The sequence below is a fragment of the Pelmatolapia mariae genome, linkage group LG2 (genome assembly GCF_036321145.2).
Source record: "Pelmatolapia mariae isolate MD_Pm_ZW linkage group LG2, Pm_UMD_F_2, whole genome shotgun sequence".
In the NCBI taxonomy this organism is placed as follows: Eukaryota; Metazoa; Chordata; class Actinopteri; order Cichliformes; family Cichlidae; genus Pelmatolapia; species Pelmatolapia mariae.
The window spans coordinates 35,942,988-35,967,564 of record NC_086228.1 but is presented as its reverse complement, the minus strand read 5'-3'; the positions used below and the strand labels follow the sequence as shown (position 1 = coordinate 35,967,564).

The 24,577-nt window shown below is 41.1% G+C and overlaps 1 protein-coding gene and 1 long non-coding RNA gene across 8 annotated transcripts in view; one reads left to right on the top strand and one right to left on the bottom strand.

Moving 5' to 3' along the window:
- The window catches only part of LOC134637629 (uncharacterized), a 39,265-nt gene extending 24,201 nt beyond the window's left edge, over positions 1-15,064 (bottom strand). For both annotated transcript variants that reach the window (XR_010095148.1, XR_010095147.1), the window contains exon 1: positions 14,934-15,064. This is a non-coding gene — a long non-coding RNA (uncharacterized LOC134637629). The remainder of the gene's footprint in view (positions 1-14,933) is intronic.
- A 368-nt stretch (positions 15,065-15,432) lies between these two features.
- The window catches only part of LOC134646166 (misshapen-like kinase 1), a 57,749-nt gene continuing 48,604 nt past the window's right edge, over positions 15,433-24,577 (top strand). For all 6 annotated transcript variants that reach the window (XM_063499923.1, XM_063499953.1, XM_063499942.1 and 3 more), the window contains exons 1-2: positions 15,433-15,581; positions 16,589-16,654. In XM_063499923.1, coding sequence (XP_063355993.1) covers positions 15,525-15,581; positions 16,589-16,654 — 123 coding nt within the window. In that variant the 5' untranslated portion in view covers positions 15,433-15,524. The remainder of the gene's footprint in view (positions 15,582-16,588; positions 16,655-24,577) is intronic.

The window sequence follows — 24,577 nt, the reverse complement described above, 5'->3', positions numbered from 1 at the left end:
CATGAATGCTTCAAAAGCGTCAACATCAGCTCCTCTCTGACAGCGTGGTGGGAGTTTCTGAAGTTGACAGAGTCTCCATTAATCCCATGCAAACGTACACCTATCTGGAACAACCCTGACATATTACAAAACAATAATATGATAAACTTTTCAGATTGGAGTAGTAAAGGAATCAAATATTTAGAACATATACTAGAAGGAACAGAATTTATTTCATTTGACAGACTAGTTACACAATATGGGATCAACAAGAAAAGATTTTTAGAATATCAACAAATTAAATCCATAGTAAAAAAGAGATTTAAACCGGGTCAAGTTGAACTACAAACACCACCAAGTGTGGTTCAATTTCTTACTCTTAAAACCCCCAAATTACTATCCAAAATATACAGAATGCTTTCTAAAACAGATGAATCAATATCACTTCCTATTGCAAAATGGGAAGCGGATTTATCAGTTAACTTAGACCAAAACTTCTGGTCTCAGATTTGCTTAAAAACCTTTCATTTAATTAGAAATCCCAGTCTTCAATTAATTCAATACAAAATACTACATAGAGTGCACTATACAGGTCATCGGATGTTCAAGATGGGCTTTACGTCTACCAACAACTGCTCACACTGCCAAACCAATTCACCGGACAATTATATCCACGCTCTTTGGTTCTGTCCACCAGTTCAGAAGTTTTGGCGTGAGATATGTGAAGACTTATCAAAGTGTCTGAAATGTAACATTCCAACTTCTCCTTTAGTATGTTTGTTGGGCAGCTTAGATAATGTCACTACGGAAAAGAATATAGCCCATATGGTTTTCACTGCCCTATGCATAGCCAAGAAAACAGTCCTCATGAACTGGAAAAATAAAAATAATCTTAATTCTAACCAATATAGAAATTATCTATTAGATTACATTAGTCTTGATACAGCCTCTGCCACCACATCAGATCAATTGCTCTGGGCTCCTTTGATCAGCTCCATCACCTAGTGGGGGTGGGGGGCCATAGTTTGGTCCCACCTTCACTGTTGTGATTGGTGTGGGGGTAGGGACAGGCTTAGGGCGTCGGGGGGTTCCCCAGGAGCATCTTCCTTGGGGGGCTCAACCCGGGGTAGCGGTCATGGCCAATTAGGGGCTCTGTTGGCTCTTAGGTGACGGTTTCCTCGTGGCTGCGTGCAGCGGGGCTAGGGGAGGGTCTGTGCTGACGGACGTGGGTTACTGACCTGGTAGCCTGGCTGCCCCTGGGTGGGTCCGGGATGGGCGTGAGGTTCTGGGGGCGCTCCGTCTCTGGGCTGGGGCCCTGGCCGGGCCTCAGGGGCTTGGGTCCTGGTTGGTGTGTTGCCGAGGTTGTGGGCGGGTGGGTGTATGGGGGCCCGGCCCTGGCGCGGGGTGCCGCCGGTGCATCGAGCCACCTGGGGGGCTCTTCAACTGGTGGGGGAGGTTGTCACATCTTGCAGGAGCTTTCCTCTCTTCAGGAACTCTCTCTGCAGGAGGGGGAGATACAGGAGTGGTGGAGGAAGATCTCAGCCTGGGCGTCTATTGTCTTGTGTAGTCTGGAAGATGAGTGGATGATGGGGTGGGTGCAGTTTTCTCTGTGGTGGGGTCGGGTGAATTGTCCCGGGCTCTGTGGGGCCGGGGGGCGCTGCTGCACTGGGCCCCGGTCCGGATGGGCCTGGGCCCCCTTTCCCTGGCGGGTTGCACAGCATGGGGGTGCCTACTGGGGTCAGCGGGGGAGCTGGCCCCAGGGAGGGGTCACTTGCCCCTCCCTTCCTTCCCTCCCCATCTCCAGCGGCCTCCCTCTTCCCGCTCCACCACAATCACCCACACATGCAGGGCCTTGGGGTAGGGGTGTGTCACCAGGGTGCAGAGGAGACATCCCCCCCCCTCTGTCCCCTTCTGGCTGCCTCTGCCTCAATTTTATCCCACAACTTAGACATTCACATTACTCACACTCTCATTACACATACATATAGGATCTTGGAGGTGGGCACGCTACACGGATTCCAAACTACCATCAGGGTGTACACCTCACCCCTGGCGTCGTTGCCCACCTCTCAATTTTAAATACATGTAGACATTGAGGGCTAGCAGGAGGGGCTATATGCTTACCTGCTGCTCTGGCAGGTGGCTCCATGCCCTCCTGGGTTTTAAATGCACCTTAGAACACACATACATCAACAGTACATATGAGCGGGTGGAGGGAGGTTTGGAGTCTTCCTACACCCCCGTTCTCTGCGGCCTGCTGGAGCAGGGGGGCTAGGAGGAGGAGTTGGCCGTCCGACTGGGGTCTGGTGTATGGGGCCTCCCTGCTGCTGCGGAGTCGGGGCGATCTGCTTCTCCCCACCGCAGGGAAAAGGGTTACACCACCTGAGTCTGGGTGCAGTTTCCCCCTCCAGGGGCAAGGGTACCTAGACTCGGGGCTTAGAGTACGCTTGGGGAGTGTGATTGTGTGTACAGCGTCTCTCTATGTCTGTCTCCACGTTGGGTGAGTGTTGAGCAATTGTATATGAGAGCATGAGGGTGGGAATAGATGTTTGTATCTGTGTGTGCCTGTTTGTCTGTGTCTATATGTCAGGTTGGGTATCAGACGCCACCTCTCTGAGGACATCTCAGGCCCTCCAAGGTTTGGAGGCCCATCTCCCCCCACCACTTCCCCTGCCGGTGGCGGACGCCCTCAGACATCGGTGCGTTGGTGGTTCTCTGTCTCCGGGGGTGGGCGCCCAGGTACCCACCGGCTCACTCCTTGGCGGCTGCTTATTGGGGCCTATAGCCTGGGGCTCGCTCGGGCCACCTTGGGGATGGGGTGCCCTCGGCCTCACGGCCCAGGGCTCGGCCACTCAGGCACAGCTGGCTGCCGGCGGAGCTCACGGGCACGTCACTGCAACCCCCCCTGGCTTCTGCTCCGCGGCTGCTGAGTGACCCCTCATCTGGGACTCTCCTCAGCTCTTTCTGGGATAGTGGCGCGGCTGCCCCTCTGTTGGTCTTCCTTGGTCTCTTGTGTTCTGGGGGCCTCTGGATGTCTGGAGTCTTGATCTCCTCCATACCTGCTTCATGCCCTGGAGGTCGGGGCAGTGGCCCCCCACACCCTCTAGCAGATCATTACATGAAGGAACCTTTTAAAAACAAGCGCGTTCATGCTCACAGGTGTACACACGGGTGATCACACACACAAATTACACCCTTTTTGGCTCCTACCTCAAAGCACACTGTGCGCTGTCGATCTCACGTGCTGCACAATAATGTTTAATATTTAGTATTTACTGTCATATTCTCATATATCATTGTGATCTTGTTTATTACTCTCGTTTTCTTCTGCTTGCTTTCTTTTTTCTTTCTCAACAGGTGATCCAGGTGATCGATATATGTATTTTTTGTCTGCTTATTCTGTTGGTTTTTGTTTTTTGCCCTTTTTCCCCGTCCCTCTTCTCAGGTTTTTTTCTTTCCCTCTTTCTTTCTCCACATTCTCTCCTCCAGTCAAGTCTGTCCCGTATTCAGCAAGTGAAAATAAAATAAACAATAAAAAGTTGAATCAAATGGACCATTACGGCAAGGCTGGGATGGTCCATTTGGTAAAGTAAATCCGTTGGGCATCTTTCTTCGCCTTTAGACAATAATTCTGATGGCAAAAGAACCAAACGGGACAGGTTAAAAAAAAAAAAAAAAAAAAAAAAAAAAAAAAAAGAAAATGAATGGGAATCCACCCCACACCCCTCTTGGCCTCTGACCCCCTGAACAACCCACTGAATGACCACTGAACTGAATTTGGTAGTGAAAAATGTTTCTTATGTTAATTTAGGAGCTGTTAAAACTGACCAGAACACTAAAGTAAGGGGGTGGGGGTGAACACAACAGGAGGGTTATTTTCTCTTCAGTGGTCACCACAGCTGCTTCCATCTCAGTCTATCGCTAGCCTCCTCCACTGTCTCTGCATGTCCTTCTTCACTACATCCATGAACTACCTCTTGGATCTTCCTCTTTTCTTCCTGCCTGAAAGCTCCGTTTTCAGTATTCCTTGTCAGATAGGACCGCTATCCCTCCTCTGCACATGTCCAAACCATCTCAGCCTTGCCTCTCTAACTTTGTCTCCAAACATCTCAGCCTGAGCTAATCTAATCTTGCCAATAAAAAAATCTGTCTGTCGCCTGTCTTTTTGTTATTAATAATTAAATACTTATTAAAAGCTAAAAAGTATAAAAATGAAATGAAATATATCCATGGGGCAAACCCCCGAGCTACTGTCCTGGGGCCTTTGGGTTGGAGAGTGAATTTGTTTATTATTATTCATTCATTACTAACACCTACACCATCAGAGTGTCTGTTTTCTGCAGCAGGAAACATCGCGTCAAAGCTTAAAATCTGAGAAAGTTGATTCATTCAGGATTCTTGCATTTACCACATCCTCATCTAAAGGCTAACACACACACGCAGACCACTGTCACACCAAATCTAACTCATCCAGTAGATATAACGCTGTGGGAATTTGTTTAACCTCCTACTAATGTCAACTTAAGCTGCGCACTGAAAGCGATTGCTCGTCGCACGTCAGTGTCGCAGAGTAAGCGTCTGTAGGTGAGTACTGAAGTGACTACTCTGACCGACGACTGGCCGCTCCACCAGGTCACATGTCAATCACCGTTATTCCTCGCGCTCACAGTAGTCACTCACCTGGAAGCTGAAAAAAGTTTGACTCGGGTCCTTCCCACTTGCTGCTCCGACGTTATTTCGCCTGTAGTCTTTCTCTGGGCTCACTGCCGCGACCAGCGTGTACGCAGCTCTTTTTAAAGTTGTGTTTTCGACATTACATCTATTTAATAAATTCACTGAAACCGCTTATTTCTCTTAGACTAATGTATGCAGTTAAACAATTACAAATACTGCAGTCTCTAAAATAATAAACGACGAGCAGTTCATTTCAAAAGACTTGTATTTTCCCTTCTGTTGAACATTTACTGTTGCTCATGAATAAGAGCATTTAAAAAAATCCGATTATTCAATGATCTCATAGAATAATCGACAGACTACTGAAATACTAAAATAATTTAATTAGCAGATAGTTTTTGCAGGGGGCCTTATAACATATGTATTTGTAGCAGTTTACATTTCATAGTGCAACATTTCAGGAGGACAGTATTTAAATGAATCACTGACTCATGATTTAGGAAAGTCTGATTCATGCAGTGTACTCTAAATTTCCTGCAGAAAAAAAGCCTTATTATGCACCTGATGAATAGTTACCAGTAGGAGTGTTTAGTTCTTTGGAGTGACATAAAGATCTAAATTCTAAGAATGTGTAAAGTAGTGCCAAAAACGTTGTTGTTGGGTGGGGTAAAGAGTCTTTATCCCAACTGACAACATGGAGAAAAGGGTGCGTCTGGTTGAGTATTACAAGGAGCCAAGCTATGGTTATTATTATTATTTGGCAATATTACATACCATATGAGAAGTCAAAACACTGTTGTGTAAATGACTTTTAGACAAAAGTGAAGAGTGTTGCATCAGTGCCTGAATGTGACAGTAAGTCGTATTGACTTTAATAAATACATGCACCCTCACCCCATTCGATATGCAAAGCGTTTATGTGTATGTAAGTATATATGTGAAAGTTTGTTTTTAGTGAAACTTAAAGTTACCACTGAGCAACTGTGCACAAGAAAGTGAAGGACTTTCCTTCCATTCCATTAGAATTTCATTCAATCCTACGCTGGTGTGAGTGGTGAGTTTCCTCACTACAGGATTGAAATCAAGACTTTGATGTTGTCGTTCTAATACATTAATTTTATTTTTTCCTTAATCATTACAATACTTGAGTTAGTTTCAGCTTCCCCTCATATGCTTGGCAGTCTGCTGACTTCTTCATCTAGACATGTCTGTACAGGAAACCACAACCACATTCTGTCTGGTGTGTGTGTGTGTGTGTGAGAGAGAGAGAGAGAGAGAGAGAGAGAGAGAGAAAGAGAAAGAGAAAGAGAGTGTGTACACGTATCTATTTGCAAATAACACCATGACACCCAAAATGAAGACCAAAATGAATGACGGTCCAACTAAACACAAACTAGATGGGATGGTGTGTCGCTGCAGGATGCTGTGGTAGCCATGTAGGTTCAGTGTGCTTTCAATTTGGAGTAAATCTCCAACAGTGTCACCAGCAAAGCACGCCCACACCACCACACCTCCTCCTCCGTGCTTCATGGTGGCAACCATGCATGTAGAGACCATCTTCACCTTTTCTGTGTTGCACAAAGACACAGCAGGTGGAACCAAAGATCTCAAAATTTGGACTCATTGTTTATCTGGGCTCTAATCTGAGCTCATCATGGCGCCCTCGAGGCAGACGTGTTTGCTTGCTCGGCTCAATGCCAACTTCCCTAACCGGGCATTGGTGTGTGGCAGCAAAGAAAGAATTTCATTGCACAAAGAAATGCCTTTTTTTCCTTTGTGCATATGACAATAAACACTTTGAACTGAATTGAACTGAATTGAATTTTGAGTGTTTTAATCAACCTTGTTACATCTGTGGTGTTCCCGTCAAAAGGGACCGCCATTGGAAATGAATGGGAATCCATAAATTTATATTTATGTAATTATTATAAAGTATAGAACCAAATTACTTTGTAATGAACTGAAAACTTGTGTCTTGTATATTGTGTACTCAGTACAGAGTACTGGGTAGGGTTGTTTTCTTGGTTAGCCATGCTTCTTGAAGAAACAGCGCCCTCTTGTGGTAATTGAGTGAAAAAAATGTAGTTTGGAGTAAAAAATTTATTTGATTGGTTTAACTGATTAATTCCCTTTAATAAACACATGAAAACATACATTTTGAAGGGTTAAAAATGTAAACTATCCTATACACAAAGGCCTAAGATGCAAATAACATGTGTATCTGTGTGTGCTTGTATATTATTATAAGGCTGTGGTGGTCGAATGGTATATAGACTAAAAACCAGCACAGGTAGCTGCAATCAGGAAGATCCAGCAGGGAAAATAAGCATTGTTCCAAGTTAATACAGGGGCAAGCCAACCTGACTTGCAGGTCAGGAGTTACTTATCCTCACTTTCCAGGGCTACATGTCTCCACATGTCCACGTCCTCACACTCTGGCTAGAGTTCCCTCATTCCTCTCATCTTTTGACACAGCAACAACTGTTGACATTAATTTTGTGCTGGCTGACATGAAAAGCTCAAGACTTTACAGGTTAGTTCTTTTTTTACCATGAAAATGTATTTTCTTCATCCAAAGGGAAAATGGATAATGAGTAAAACAAAATAAACAAACAAAAAACTGATCTCAGTTACCAGGAAATTTGTTATTTAAAACACTTTTTAAAATAAGTATTGAACACGTTGCCAATTTTCCACGTGTTAAGATCATATTTCCATGAAATTCTCACCAGATGTCTGTAACAACCCATCCAATCATCTCAAATAGTGCACATAAATAATGAAAGGATGCCCTTAGTGGTATATAATGAGACTGAGCCTGTCTAAAGTTCCTCTCCTGGTCCTGATTCAACTGCTAAAACCTGATGTGTCAATCAAAAATGCATGTTTCCATGGGTGTTACTGTTATTTAGACCTTTATCTTCCTATTTATACTAATACACAAGTCCCTAAATCTGAGACACTGCATGTCCCAAAATCCGAGATGAACCGGTGGGTTGGTTGCGCCACAGATGGTAAACAAACCAGGTTTCATTTTTTCCCCTCACCAAATCATCCTCTGTTTGCCTGCAGCTTAACATATATCTAAGGGCTGGCAAATGGAAAGTAAGGCATTACTGTAATTGTATTGCATTTGTATCTAACAGACAACTGTAATCACATATTTTAACTGTCATGGACTGGTTTAATTAAGCATAAGCTTTAGGCATGCTTTAAAGTAGGGTATGTTTTAGGGAATGAGCCTAAAGCATATGCTCAGTATATAATTGGTAAATGAAGGAAGTGCCTTTTAAATAGCACAGATGTAGAGATAACGTCGTGTAAGTTATATTTGACAGAAATGTCGCTTCTGTAAAATGACACTTCTGTGAAAAGTTTGCACTCTTAATCTTCCTCATCCATGCTACAGTAATGATACTACACTGTACAAAGACTACTGTCTGAATGAAGTTTAATTTTTAAATGGAAAAGTTAATACACCTATTTTTGACTTTAGTGAAGAGGTAGGTTATTGCAGGTTGGTGTGCATTTGATTATGCACAGCTCTCTTATGGTCCCTCCACAGTATTTTAATAATTAGCTTTGACTGGTTCATTGCAACACATTGATTATATAATTTTTCTGCCATTCTGTTGGTGCTATGCTTGGGTTAATTGTCCTGACCCAATTTCAACCAAGCTCCAGGTTCTGGACAGACAGCCTCTTAGTTGACTCTAGAATATTTTTGTATACAGAGAAGTTCAGGGTCGACCGCAAGGCCTGCAGCTGCCGTACAAGCTCAAATTATCACAGCTCCACCATCATGTTTGACAGTTGATATGAGGTGTTAGTACTGATATGCTGTGTTTAGTTGTTGTCAGGTGGCGCTGTGCATTATGGTCAAACACCTTCACTTTGGTTCTGTCCACAGGACATTGTTCCAGATACCTTGTGTTTTGTTCAGATTCAACTTTGCAAAGCTAAGCTGTGCTGCCTGGGAAACCTTCCAAACATGTCATACTTGTTCATTCTTTGTCTAATTGTACCGTCGTGAACTTTAACATGTAACATGCTAACGGAGGTGTCTGAGATGTCACGTTTGAGTTTTCTGCAGTTTCTCTGAGCATTGCACCGTCTGTGTTATGAAAAATACCGGTGGACTCAGGGAGCAGAACTCACGGAGGCACAGAGTTGCGGTGAAACAATTTATTTACAGTGAAGGAGATGAATTTTCAAGGACCGTGTATATACAATAAAATGTGAATGGAGACGTGGAGCCGGGACATGCAGCTGAGGAGACGCACACTGGTAGCGCACTCGATCTAAGGGGAGAGGAGCAGGAGAATTAGGAGGGTCTTGCCCGAAACCGAGAAAAGCATAAAAGAGACTTTACCGAGAGTTGGAGAGCTTACTTGGTACTGTTTGCCAAAAACCTCCAGAAGGGAAACAAACCAAACAAGGCGACCCGGAGAAACCGAGAGATGAGAGTCCCGGGGAGGAAACAAAACTCAGTACAGTCACCAGCGAAAATAATCCACAGGCTCCAGTAGGCAGGCTGGCAGATTTTCAGGCACTCCAGAAAAGTCAATACTCCGACACTAGTCCTCTGTCGGGCAGCTCCTAAAGAACGCTTCAGAAGAAAGCGTTTGACAGGTAACAGGTGTGCCAGGTTCATTGAACAACTGCCCCGCCTACCTATGCCAAAAAAGGAAACACAAAACACACAAACAAAAACACCGGGCAGCCATAACCCAGCTCCTAACAGTCTGACCTTGGCGAATTTGCCGAGACATCCACTCCAGGGAAGACTGGGGAATGTCTTCATGTTTTCCACTTGCAAAATATTGCAAAATATTTGCAAAAAACAAAAACACACATTAATCACATATTTAAAGTCTGGATATTTATGTGTTAAAATTGTTCAGATTTCATATGTTCTGTTGTGTTTTTCTTTTGTTGTTGAAGTTTTCAGTGTTGTTGCTGTGTGCATAATAAATGTTCCCATTGATGAATCAGATGTTGATTAGAAAATTGTTTCTCACACACACACACATCCTTACAGATCACTCTTGGGGGTCCCTGATGATCACACAGCTCCATAATATAACTGACATAAATACAAGAATGTCATGCATTGGCCTACAATAACAAAATGGTCTGATCTGGTAGAATACAGTGAAACTGTCAAATATCACTACTTTTCTTCAAAATGAAATGCTGATATTACAAATTGCATGGTTTTATAGTGCAGTGGCAGAGAGATTAAAAAAATGTGGTCTCAATGGAAGTGAATGTGGCAATTTTGCCCACAAAGGTGTCGAGAGGCACTACACAAAAAATAATAATGCAATCAAATCAATTTTGTTGTCCAAGACTCTACCAGTGTCCCACTCCCATAGCATTTATTGTTATTGGGAAAATATTGAGGTTTTTGTGATTTATTTCAATAAATGCTTCAGATGTTTAATCTGGCATTTAAAGGGTTAAAATCCTGAAAACAATTTCAAAAATTGTTCAAAAATCTTTTTTACTCAGCCGTTTTTTTAAAAATCTAAAAATTTAAAAAATCTAAAAATTTAAAAAAGAAGATTTCCTGCAAAAATCCACACCACACATGCCTGAGGTGGGCATAAGGGTTAAAGAATCATTGTACATGTCCTGGGCAATATCAGACAAGTAGAAAAAAGCTGAGATGCATTAAAATAACATTAAGGATATTGGGCCGAGTTGCTGCTGTCCTCTCAACGCACCTTTCTGTCACCCACACTCACAGCGACTGCTCTGCCTGCTTTTGCCTGCAGATGTCACAACTGAGGCACCGAAATCTGAATTTCAATCAGGAACACTGTAACAAATGTCAGCGTCACTTAAACTCAAATTTCTGTTTTTCTTTGAAAATATTTGTTTAAAGTTTTTCTTTATATTTTAATAACACTCTTGTCTCTCGAGAGACAATCTGCTCTGCCTCAAAGGACCAGGCGACAGAAATCTCATGTCGTGTTCAGCAGTAACACATAAAGTAAAATAACAAGCAATGTAACATATTACATGCTTCAGGAAGTGCATTTAAATATTACAGCTGGTATTGTATTAAAGAAAAAGGTAAAAAATTAAATGATGTGTATCGCACTAATTTATCTGAATACATGCAAGGTAACTTATTGGCAATTGACAATGTTATCTTTTATATCATTCTCTACAGCTTCAGATCAGAATGTAATGTAAGAGAGAACATGAGCATTGATACAAAGTTAATCATATATTGCAGACTTTTGCTCCCAATGGCCAGGTCTTATAATGCCCATAAGTTCATATGATTGATTCCTTTGCTATGTTGCGTAGAGAACATTGCTCATCCAAATGTTGCAACAGAAACTAAAGAAGAAAAAAGCAATGAAACTATGTTTACTGGTTCTAAACAGAAATCCAAACATAATGCAACAGATGAGAGTTACATGTTTAAATTTGTACTTTCAGTTCTTACACTAGAGTCTTATGGAGGGGAGGAGTGGCTGTGATTTTACTGCTAGTGGAAAGAGAGAAAAATTGAATCTGGTGATTTTGGACTTCATTGATCTGTGTGTGTTCTCCGAGGGCAGGTGATGGCAGGGTGGGTGTGGTCCATGATTATACAGCTAGCTTTCCTGTGGAGTTCGTGTGTGGTCCAGGAGCGGTCAGTTGAGATGTGAACACCAAGTAACTTACAGCTCTCTACTTCCGACTATTATTTCCCAGTTTTTGTAATCTTTAAGTCCTGATCGTTGTCAAAGATCCCATCTTTGAGATGTCTGACCTCCTCCTTGCAGGCTGTTTCACCACAGTGCACGGAGCATGGAGTAGGGAATGGGACTGAGGACACAGTGGTGTGCCAGTATCTCCCATCCCGACATTCATTGATTATCCACGTGCACAGTGTACAGCCTGAACTGAACTGTCGTTTGGTTGAATAAGAAATTTTAATTTTAATCATTAACTGCATAAAATATCATTGTAATTACATGCCATTAAAAAATCTTACTTTTTTAAAGAAAACATTTTCTTACATGCAAAAATAAATAAATTATCACAAGTACAGTAATCTCAAATAAAAATAAGTCCTAGATACAGCCCAAACTAAAGCATAAAATAAACCTTTAATAAGCCTTTACTCTGTCTTCTTGGAATGTGTTCTTGCATGAGCAGGAGATAAGGAAAAAATCTGATAGTTTGTGTCTCCTAGATGATTTGATTTGTGTGTGTTTGTGTGTATGTGTTTTTGTGCATGTGTGTGTATATTTTATAATAACTAAACAGCCAGTACCCGTCTTTAGACTCACCTCTACTGCAATAGAAAGCCGCTGGTCACAGTATGTTGTGCCAGATTAAGATGCTTTTAACTTCTGTAGCTTTACTGTAGAATCTTTTCCTTTTTAAAACAAATGGCGGTGGATGGGAGCAGCTACAAAGTTTACAGCTTCTCTGCATATCTCTTATTTGAAGTTCAGCAGTTCTCCTCTGACCTCCACAGGCTCACTGGATTCACTATTCTTTGGACTGTTCTCTATAAACCCTAGAGATGATTATGTTGGAAAATCCAAGTAGATCAGCAGTAAATCTACTGGAATTTTGAACTTCAGAAGATTGTCTTGACCATGTCTACATATATGTATGTATGTAATATATCTTGCTGCCATGTGATTGTCTGATTAGATATTTTCATGAACAAGCAGGTGAACAGGTGTACTTAACAAAGTGGCCGTAATTATATGTTTGTGTGAATATTGTTTAGAAACAAAATGTTAAGAAATTAAAATGAAAAATAGCTTTGAGGTATCATTTAAAGTCACAAATGCTCTTCTCTTTGTCTCCGGGGAACTGAGAGCAACATGTGGCACGTATATCAACACAGCACACTGCTGTATCCACATATAGGTGTGTGTAGTCAAGCCAATAGGAAGTGAATGTCAACTTCCCCTTGACATATTATAGCAAATATGTTAACTGTTTTCAAATATGCAGCAACACAGACACACACAGAAGAGAGAGACAGACAATCAGCCTCTATCACTCTGGAATTTTCTTATTCAGTTGTTTCACAGAATGTCTTGTTTAAGTTGGATGCACGTCCAGAAATCTGTGTGTGTGTGTGTGTGTGTGTGTGTGTGTGTGTGTGCCCGTGCAGGCAGCTGACCCTGGCATGAAGAGGGCCACTGTGTGAAACCACAGAGAAACCATTCTTCACTGCGACACACACATTACACACTCGCAGCCATCCACTCCCTCCCCCTTCTCTAACTCCTTAATTTGTCACATTCACCAAGACACACAAGCGCACAGCACAGAGGGTGCAAGAGAGTCACTTGCCATCTCTCATTCTCTTACACAGAAGTCTAGCGTAGTCTTTCTGTTTCTGCCCAGCACATACAGTGACTGTGTCCCACCAAGTAATGACCCTTATTTCACCATCCTGACTCAATCGCTGCTTCAGTCAAGAGACTAAAATGTAAAGCACAATTCCTCCAATACATTTTACACTTAGAAAAACAATTATGTGTGCTAATTAACTAAATAAAGTTCAGGGATACATTTTTTGTGATGAATCATCCTCAGCACTCATATTTAAGCATATAGAACTGTGCACAAGTCTTGAGCCACCCCTAATTTCTTTATATTTGAAGCTAATGCTGTTTTATATTGTTACTGTTTTCTTGCCTCTTTTTTCCTCTTTGTTATGCCACTATTGTCACATTGTTACTAAGCTGTAATAAAAAGTGCAACAGCCATTTCTTTAGCTAAAGCTATGAAAAGTACCAAAGATGACACAGTTTGATATAAAGCAGTTATAGTAGTAATGTAGGCGATTCCAAAGAACTGCTGATAGCTGAGAGCTTAGCATCGTGATGTGTCATAAACTCTACCTTCACCAAAGCCTCATCAGAAAAGTAAGGTATGCCAAGTGACACAAGTAATGACTGAAAATATGTATCAACAGCTAACTAAGTGGTGGTTCCTAATTTGAAATATTTATGTAAAACTGTTGTTCTTATGTATGGAAGGAGATCAGGAGCCATCTGTAAACCACAGTGTTGGCTCTCATGGTTTGGGGTTGCATTTCAGTCAGTGGTTGTTGGGCATCTTGTCAAAACCGATGAAAACTACAAAAAATGTCGTTTTGATCCACCGTGCAACTCCATCTGGAAAGTGTCTGATTTGCAACAGCTTCATTTTTACTTTTTAAAGAAATGACAAGTTTGCATAAAGCTGAATCCACACTGGAAGCGATTCGCTCCTCACCCGTGGCTTTGAAGCTGACAGCTGCTTACCTGCACATGGTGAAGGTTTACCTGCCCACATTGCCTGGCAGCAGTTGCACGTAATTCCTTGAGGACGCTAGAGGTTTTTATTCACTGCCAGTGCTGAAGTAGCTTAAGAGAGTAATTATGGTTACTTGTTAGAGTTACTTATATCCTGTTTGTGCATTTTTTGCACACGTTTTAATAAAACACTACATTTATGGCTCATTTTCCAAAACAAAAATATAAAGAAATGAGGTTTGGGTCAAAAGGTTTGCGCGATACTGTATAATATTTTTACTGTGTAACAACAGCAGACAAATTGTTTTCACAATTTCTTTTAAGGCATATGCACCCATCACATATTTACCTCTTTTTTTTTAGTTTGTCATTAGTATTATTAAAGGGAAATTGAATCAAAAGCCCAAATTTGATTTTTGCCTTTCATACACTTATGTATGAATAGCAATGAACTAAAAAGAATATTTTATGATATATTATTTAATCCTATTTTATCTATACCAATTATGAACCTAGTTTTTTTTCACTAGAAACTTAAATTGGACAGTAGGTCTTGACATAGAAATGTGGATACATTACATTACACTACATGCTAATTTAGGCTTTATTATAACAGCATTTGTTAATCACAGGTTGAGTCTTTAGTCATGACACTGTGTGGTAAATCAGCCATTCAGGTGTATAAGGATCACCACCCTCATTCATTGAAAGCCTGCTGCATATACTTTAAAGACACATTCCTTACCAGTTTTCCCATTTCTGTAACCAACAAGTGCAATTAGCAGCATTAAGAGTGAAATTACTTGGTATTAATTAGAATTACTACTTACAAATGTGCTACTCTCATAATTACATCTTAAAGTATGTGCTATGAAAATGGTCTGTTGCTACTAGCAACAGAGCTACTGCTAGTTGTATCAAACTTTCAAGGTTCAAGGGTGAGTTAACCTACTAATACATTACATCCTAATGTATAGCAAAATGAATAATAATATGCAGCAAACTCACCGTGTCCCTTAGAGTAAAGAGTAGAGTAGTATAGAGTAGGTATGTATGTATTTATTTAAAAAGCGTGAGGGTAAGCAAAAGTTCCTTCTCACAGCCAAGGTCTTGTTGAGTGACTTTTTTACTCTGCCGTTCTTTAGATTAAAAAAAAAACAACAAAAAAACAAAAACCCTCCTCGGTAGAAAAACTAAATGGTGCTAGCAACATTGCGACAGTGTATAACCACAAAAACGTCATGGTTGTCAGAGTAAGGTTTATGCCAGATATTGAAATATAAATTGCTATAAATTTAGTATATTGTAAATAAGATATATTCATAACATATCTATGATATGTTTTATCTGTCTCAAAAAGTAACAATAAAGACTTTACACAAAGAAAAATCGCAGTCTTGAAAGACAGAATAAGAAAGACACTTATTCTGAAAGGTGCACCCGGATGTTGCGTGTTTTCGGTGACTAGCTTGGTGAAGCTAAACTTCAGAATGGACCCGACTAGAGAAAAGCCCGTTAGTGCGTAGCGTTGGGAGAGAAACTCTGACCGTCCATGTCTTGTTTACACATATCAGCACACTGACAAAGTTTCTGACAGCAATGTCGAGAGAAAACACCACCCGAAGTTTGGACAGCATAGACCTCGCTGCTTTGAGAGTAAGTAAAGAAACCGTGCTTCTTTTTTCTGTGTATACATATAAACAGTTAAACAGTGCGGGATGTGGTGGGTGTTGCTTGAAAACTTAACGGGACTTTCAAGCTGCAGCTGAGTAATCAAACAGTGATTGGTTTTTTGCGCCTCGTCTAACGGTCGGTACTCGCTACTATTCTTCACTGTTACACAAACTCAGTGTGCTTTAACTTGGCGTGTAAATATAGCGTGTCGTGTGCCACGGTGCCTCCTGTCTGCTCTGTGTCCTGTTTGGTGTTAACTTTACAAGCTGCACTGTTTACACAAGGTTTCCCCCGGTGCAGACTTGCCGAAAAGTTAGTGTGCAACAATGCAACAAGTGACCACTGAAATAAACAGAGTTTGTTCAATGTTTAAGATGCAGTCCAAGTAGCGCACGGTTTGTTTTTTCCCAACTGTAATGTTTAGTTGCTACTTTACTGTGGCTTCATGCTGCTTAGTCGTTTGCCTGTGTGACTACAAACATTTTATATCACATTAGGTGCGATGATGTTTCTGTAGCCACTCAGGCCGTGACCTAAACATAAGCCGTATTTAGCCAGTGTCACTGTTCTGTTTTTGTTCTGTATTTATTCCTCATTTTTGCGTAGGGAAACAAAGAAATGTAACTTAAGTGTTTTACAGCCTAAATCAAACTGTAAAATTAACGCACCATCCTCCACTAACAGCCAAACTGATTTTGTTCTGATACAAGTTGCTGCAGTCTCATCTTCAGCTCAAACTCTCATCTACATTTGCAGTCCCACTTCTTCAGTCCCCATCCAAGCATAACTTTGAGTTGTCCCCTCAGCTCTGTGCAATGAAACTGTTTGTCATAGTTTTGCTTGGCACACGCCTGTTGCATTTTGACTTTGCTGTAATGTCGCATTTCCTACACACTATGTTGCTTCACTCGAGAACAAACATGCTTGGATTTCTCAGCATATTGCTGTTATTTTTAATAATAATAATTTATTCATTTGTATTTTTTCAGGATCCAGCTGGGATCTTTGAGCTCGTTGAAGTAGTTGGCAATGGAACCTACGGTCAGGTGTACAAGGTGAGTACTGCCGTGATGCGTTGCTGCACTGCTGCACATTGTAACATCAACAGGCACATGAAAGTGTCATATGTAGTGCTTTAAATCTAAACATTGTTTAAATGGCAGCAATAGTAGCTTCCTGTTGTTGTCTTTACCTTACAAGCTAATGCAAAGCTAAACATGTAGCAGCTGTTGGCATATGCAGACTCATGGTGTTACGGTTGTAAAACGTCATTTCTGGTAAAAGTTGCAACAGCTACTTCCAGTTAATTAGGAGGAAAAAAAAGATACTTTTGTTTACTGAAATATCCTTTAGCACGCACACACACACACACACATGCGTGCAACTAGAGCATCTTTTAAAGGCCCTGGGTGGGGCTCACTTCCTTATCGCAGTATCTGTTTGTATATGTGTGAGTGAGTGGTTTGTGGTTGTAGAAGGTGTTTAGTCTTATTTAGGCTTCTGCAGCTGGTTGTGCCCTATTTTCACACGAGTTTGCTAAACCACTAAAGCTGATGCTTTACCAGCTGCACTGTTTGCTACACCTTTGTGGGTTAGTTTCATCTTTGAGCAACTGAGAGCTTCCTGGGTGAAAGATTATTGTGGTTGAGGCCGTTTAGGAGGGGTCAAGTCATGAATGCCTATCTACCTGCCCTATAACAAACAGAAATGTTTGCATAATTTCAGATTAGACGTAAGCAGTGTTTCCACTACTTAGACCTTGTGTGGTAGGAGCTGGGTAGATTTTTATTTTTTTGTTGTCATCAATCTAGGAGAATAACACCAGTCAGCTCACTCCAACTTCAGTCCTATGTCTTGTTTCCTCACCAGCGAGCTTAGCTGACAGATTATTGTGGAGGCTGTTCTCAGCATCATTCTGATGCTTCTCCAGAGTGATAAGATGAACTCCAGCTCCACTTACTTGCTCTAGAATAATAACTACAGTTGCCAGTTTTAAAGATCCACTGTGAGCTAGAAAACCTGTAGCAGGCGGCGACTACTACACAGAACTCACCAAGAACTAGCAGATGCCATCCAGAACCACTGGGTTGGTGTGTGGATATGGGACGAGAGACTGTGTGGACAGATGTTTGAAACAACAATTTTTTTTTATTCCACTGTGAATTATGGAAAAGGAACAATGTTGTACATGAAGGGCAGGATACATGTACAACAGGTGTAACTGTTTTGGAAGAAGCAGGCTTAAGGTTCTCCCAAAAGTTTTAAAGTAAGAGGTTTATTTAAGGAAGAGGTTAAAAGTTAAGGGCTGAAGGATGCACGTAGCCAATGATGCGTTCTCAGAGTTGTCCATGTCTGTGTGGGATTATGTGACACAGAAAGTAGGGTGTGTGTGCCATTTGATTTCCTGAAAGAGGATATGTTGCAAGCACAGGACAGTCAGGCCTTACAGGGTTCTTTCAAACAGGGGAGGAAAATCACAAATTTCATGCTTGGTAAAGATAAAAAAATTTATCAGGGCTAAAGCATTAACAAATGTGAGTAACATTTAGTAGAGCATTAACAAGGGAAGAATACCAAAAATTGATAAACTGTGAGCTGAATCACAGCAGTGACTCTAATGACTGAAGGCGGTACAATGTCTGATACCTTTTTCTTCCTGTGTACTGTATTCTCACATGATGCTTGACCCTGCTTGAAAAATTACTTGTGTAGAATAGTTTAAAAAGTTAATTGGCTGGCCCTCTGTGTTTTTAACTTTCTTAAAAAAAATGTTATTTGGGGCATTTTCCTGCCTGCATCAGTACACATAATGGAGCCGCAGTCTGCCAGCACTCTGCTGTGGTTTAAAAGCCTCGCTATGGGTAAAGTAATAATGATGGTGTGTAGGTCTAACAGGCAATCAATCAGACCTTAATGAGGCTGAGCAAATCTGGTTTCCCATGTACACTGTCTTATAATGAGAGTGAGCCTCAACCTGGGAAACCATGAATGCAGCATGGCCTGGAGAACAATAACTGGCACTGCGCACACGCTCTCCTCACCCCTTACAAAAACACTTGTGGATTAACGTGAGTGCTGACATTGCATCTGGGCTCTTCCTTTGTTTATTTCTTCATGCCTCTGCATTGAATGACAGGTGTGTAGTATTGTTGGATGAATAAGAAACCAAGCAACAGGCTGATTTTGAGCTCTTTGATTACCTAAAGGTGAGCACCACAGATAAAAATGCCACCATTATAATTTTAATTCACATCATTTAAGGTAGTATTAGAGGTATAAAACTAACAATCACACAATGCCGTATGAGCTGCACATGACAAGGGTGGGAAGGAAGGAATCCCCATTTAATAGGAAGAGACCTTCAGCACAACCAGCCTCAAGGATGAGTTGTCATCTTTGTTTTCCAATTGGTAGCATGAAAATCTGTGAGTACAATAATCATACAGCAGTTCCTGTTACCCACAGTGAACCTGCTATTGCAATACAGCGATTCTTACTTTGAAAAGACAAATGTCGTGCATTACTAATTTCACACATGAACACTGAGCAGTGGCAGGAGAATCCGCTGCAAGCATTGCCTGAAGTTGCCCTTTGTTACACGTAGCACACAGCAGGAGATGGTGCCTGCTTGCAACAGCAGATTCCCCATTTGAGGTGCTACCTGAGCATGCAGGAGGCATATTGCATCACCTCACCCAGTGTGAATATACCTCCTCAATCCTCATGTGGATTCAAGTCAAGAAATCTCATACTTACACTCACTGATTTACGTGTATTCACGTGATCTGAGAGACCATTCCTGTCTACCTGAAAGGAAACATTTTTGGGTAGACAGAAATGGAATCTGTGTTGGAACAAATGTAACTAGTGAAGCAGTTGATCTGCATAGAAGGAAAACTAAATGAGGGCATGTTAGCTGTGATAGGATGTGAAAAATCCTACAATAAGTACTGCCAAAGGGAGAGGCAGAAGAGGAAGGTGGAAAAGGATCCACCAGGATGGTGTTTTTTATGTGCAGTTTGCTGTTGCTGTCAGTCACAGTGATCCTCTGCTTGATGAAAATGTTTGTATTCCAACTTAGGTTATGTTCCCAATCAGTTCTGCTCTAAATTGAGGCCTCAGAGTTGATGTGCATCAGGAATTGATTGTGGTGATTACTAAATTTTCCCATGACTCATGTACACATTTGATTTTTGATCCAGCAATTGTCAGTTAGACATCTGATCCCGTGTCAGTCAAACCCCAGTGTCCACTGGAACAGACACCGGAGCAAAGTGTGCCCAAATTATCCTCATTTTCATCGTAATTGAGTGGAAGAGCCTCCTGGTCAGCAGATGGGATTTTCTGACATGCAAAGACAGACACAATTAGACGGCATAGAGAGCAGAGAGGCCTGGAGACAATCAGGCCTTTTCTTCCAAATTACCCCAGAAACAGAGGCCAGGAACTACTCAGGGACTCAAAGAAGCTTTAGTGCTTTTGTGTTCAACCTCATCTAAGGACATGTGACAATTAGAGAACTTAGTGATAACAGATTCAATGCATCAATATAAAAAAGTCCAGTGTGTTAACTCATAAGTGTAGATTTCGAGATGTTTGAAAATTAAAAGATGAAACCCATTTGCACGATACAAATAATAGTAAGAGTGGTTATACTATATAATTAAATCTGACACCGTGCTGCACAGTGCACCCCGACAGTTTTTGGCACATCAAAGAACAATACCTTGCAGCGACCCAAGTTCCCACAGTATAAATGCAGATACAGATTTAAACATTTTACTGTACATCTTTGATAATTTGCCCCGTCTTAAAGTATAAAAAAACAAAAGAAAATATAAAGAGACAGCAGAAGTTTATTTAGTGCTTAAAAGCAAGGAGGTGCTCGACAGAAGAAATGGGTGACACATGCATACACATAAATATATTAAAATGCTGTGTTGGACATTCCTAGTGCATGGTGCATGCTTGTCTTATTCACCATATACACATCATTCACACACACACGCACACACACAGACACACACGCACAGGGCGTTTCCCTGTTTGCAAAAGGAACTTCCCTTCTGCAAGCCACTGCTATAGAGTCATCTGTGTGTGTGTGTGGGTATGTGTGTGTGTGTGTGTGTGTGTGTGTGTGTGTGTGGGTGGGTATGTGTGTGTGTGTGTGTGTGTGTGTGTGTCACACTGTGAAAAAGCCAAACTCTACTAAAGCATAGACCTCTGAGCACTGCTGACGCAACACAATTTTCCTTAGTAACACTGACTAAAGTGACTGCTGTGTCTTAAGCTTAATATTGTAGCTTTATAATTTACAATGATTATTAGTGTGACTAACTAACAGGAGCTGGAATATTTTATTTATTTTTAACTATTTGTGTGTCACTGACCCGCATGGCTGAGTCGCAGTAATCACATGAATAACAAAAATCAAGAATATCAATGTAAAATGATCCGTAAATGAATGTGAATTACATTTGTGATGGGTCAAAGAAAGTTTCACTCGAGCATCTGTGCAAACTTTGACTCTATGTTGAAACCATAAAACAGCTGGCTGTAGTACCACTCTGACTGAATCACTTGCACTTCCTCAAATCTTTCGAGTTTCAGTTGCATTGCTTCCCTTTCTGTTATTCACATATCATCATTCCTGTGTTGCTCATGAGGAGATCTGCTGACCAAAATCATGTCCAAATGTGGACTTGGACATTCACAGACTGATCAACTGTCAGTCTGTGTTGACAGCACAGACTGACTCCTTCCCCCAGCTCAACACTTTCTGCTGCCACACAACTAAGAGCTTCCTTACATTAAAAATGTAGTCACCTAATGCTTCTTTATTAGATGTAACTGAAATGAGTAATAGCTTTCAAAGTTAAAGTTTTAGTTTCTTAGGTAAGTGTTTGTGGGGGAAGGTGTGAGCTGGAGCAGAGATGGGTAGTATTAGAAATACTGTGTTTGTTAACAGTGAAACAGAGAGAGCATAGAGAGAGAGAGCGAGACAAAGGGTAAAAATGGAGAGGAAAGTGAGTGAGGGCAAAGGAAGGAAGGCAGAGGTGAAAGCCAGAGAGACAGAGCGCAGGGGAGGAAGGAAGAGGGAGAGAGACCTATTAGAGAGAGAGAAGAGGAAAGCGGCCCCCCATGAGGGTTAGAGCTGCAGTTTGTGCTGATTACCCATGTGTCCCAGAGCTGTGAGTCCAATTGTTAGAACATTCACAAAAGTATCTGGCCTCCTTATTTTACTTTCTAAATGCCAAAACTATAATTAAAAGTACTCGAGTGATTCAGCGCTGAACTCGGTACAATGGTAGAACTTGTTAAAAAAAACCCAGAGAAATCAGTATTTGACACTCAGAGTCAGACAGTATGAAGCCAACCTCAGAGTTTCTCAATCTTAGAATTCCCATAATGCATTTGGCTTGCCTGGTCATTACCTTTCACCCACCTCCACAGTTTGTGATGCAGGCTTTGAGTATGTAATGACTATTGCTGTCAGTTAGGGCTGTTTTCTCAGACTGTAAAAAATTATTAGGATTCTTTTTCATTAGGTCTTTGTTTTTATTGTGCATTCCTTTTATTTCTTTTTGTGGTAATAAAATAAGAGTATGTGGTGAGAGCCCACAGATTGGCCAGGCTGCTATTCATCTGACTGCTTGTACATGTAACATGCATAGAAAGTAAAAAGGAACTGCTTGATTTTTCACAGTTCTCCTCTTATGACAGTGTGGTGAATTTACCTTTGTGGAGTTTACACCCATGTAATGAAACACTGCAGCTTTGAAACTGTAGTTCCAGCTAATGAAGGTTACATGTGAATGGAAAGTAAAAAAAAAAAAAGTTTTTAAAAAGCCTTAATGTGCAAAATAAACATAATTATGCAAGTCCAGCCCTCATCACTTCACAGGATATTACCTGGCCTGGTAATAGACATAGCCAAGCTCCTACCACAAACATTCCCACCAACACAGCTCATCGTTGAAACTGTGACATTTGATTGACTTTTTGACTTTGGTCAAAAACTCCCCACATCCCATTGTGATCAAACATGTGAAATGCATCTGAAGGTCCCACCCCAGCTAAAACCCAGTGGATGTGGGACTGATTTCCTCGTATGAGATACCACAACCATTTTCACTCGCAGGCCAAGCAAAGCCTTCAGATCTGAGCTGTCATATTTAATAGTTTTAGTAATTGTTCTCTGCTGCTGCTGTTTCTCATTTCTCAGTGAACGCTCACGTGTCCCGGGATTGAAACTGCCTCTCTGAATTTCATGTGGTGAACTTTAGTAATGCAGCCTCCACATGTGCAAGCACGGCTAAGCTGCTATTGATGTTGAAATAAAGTAAATCTTTTATTTGGGTGTACACTTTTTATCATGCACCTTATCAACATCACTGAATAAGAAATAACCATTCATGTAATGTTATCACTGGAGGTTCATGTTAATGATAATGTTACTTAACTGCGGCAACTTAAAATTGAATCGTATGAGGGGGAAAAAAGGACTTGGACTGTCGGTGTGGAAAGTTATCAGTGTGTGCCAGCAGTGCTCCAGACAAGTGAAAATCACAGGCCAAGTGTTCTGGTTCCTTGTGGTTCTGAGCGGTGGTTACTGATTACAGACTAACTATTAATGCTGAGACATGTTAACAAGCAAACAAAAAGCTAAATGAACTTCAAATGATAACTGATGGTTTCTAGAAACCTTTTCAGCAAGTTTGTTCTTATTCTCTCCGCCCAGAGTTTTCAGCTGCCTCAAACACGACTGGTCAGCACTGCAGTATCGTCACAAAAGACTTCAAACAAAAAACCCCACAGAGCCAGTATCAAAAATCTATTCTGCATATTCATGTGGAGATATCTGTCAATAGATATTACTCCTAGGGCAGGGCGATATGGCAAAAATATTTATCACGATATAGATTTGAAAATTTGCGATAACGATATAACTGACGATTATAATTGACGCAAAACAAAATACAACTCTACAACTTTTTTAGTGGAAAAAAACCCCATCAATTTGTTTTTGTTTAAACAAGCAGCTGTTTATTTTAACGTGCATTACAGCCACACAAAATTCAACAGTGGTTATCCTGTTATATACATGGTTATCCATAATCATGTATATCCACAAAACTTAAGAGGTGCTTTGCAACAAAAGTGCAGTGTGCAAAATCAATAAGTCAAATAATAATATTGCACAAACTCTTGAGTAAAAATAAAACAAACAAAAACAGAGATAAATTATGCTACTGCTCCTGGAAGTTTTTCTACATTTCAAGTTTTAAGATTCTTTGTCAGAAACACTATCATGTTCACAGATGCGGGCTTAAGGGAGGACCTTTGACAAGTTACAACATTTCCACCTGTGCTGAACAACCTTTCAGATGCAGAGCTAGTTGCTGGAATGCAGAGGTATTTCCTAGCTAATCTGCTGATGTGGGGAAAGTTTACTGTGTGAACTTTGCACCACGAAAGAGGATCACACTCACTGTCTGCTGGTGAACTATTCACATAACTGCTCAGTTCAGATGATAACCTCTCTGCAGTTACCTCTATCTTGCCACTAACTGGTCCCTTCAAAAAACTCCCGAGACTCTTCTTTTGCTTTTTAACAGCTCCCTGACTTGTTTGGTCACCAGTAGATGTATGAGGTGTTTCTGAAAAACCTGTGGCTGTGCTACCCTGGTGTGGAACAAGATGCTCTAGTTCACTCATGACTTGAACTTTGATGGCTTCGCTTTCGCTCTCACTGAAATATTCTGTATGAAACCGTGGATCAAGGAAAGAAGCCATGTTAACAAGCCTCTCTGTGACACTGTCTTTGTAGCTTTTGTTCATGTAGTCAAGTATTGCTGTTTTGATGTCTTTGGTCAGCTCAGTGTCACCTTCTTTTACTTTTAACATGTCATTGTTAAACATCTGAAGAACAGGCTTAACACATGAAATGGTTACATACTCTTCAGCAGAGAAAGCAT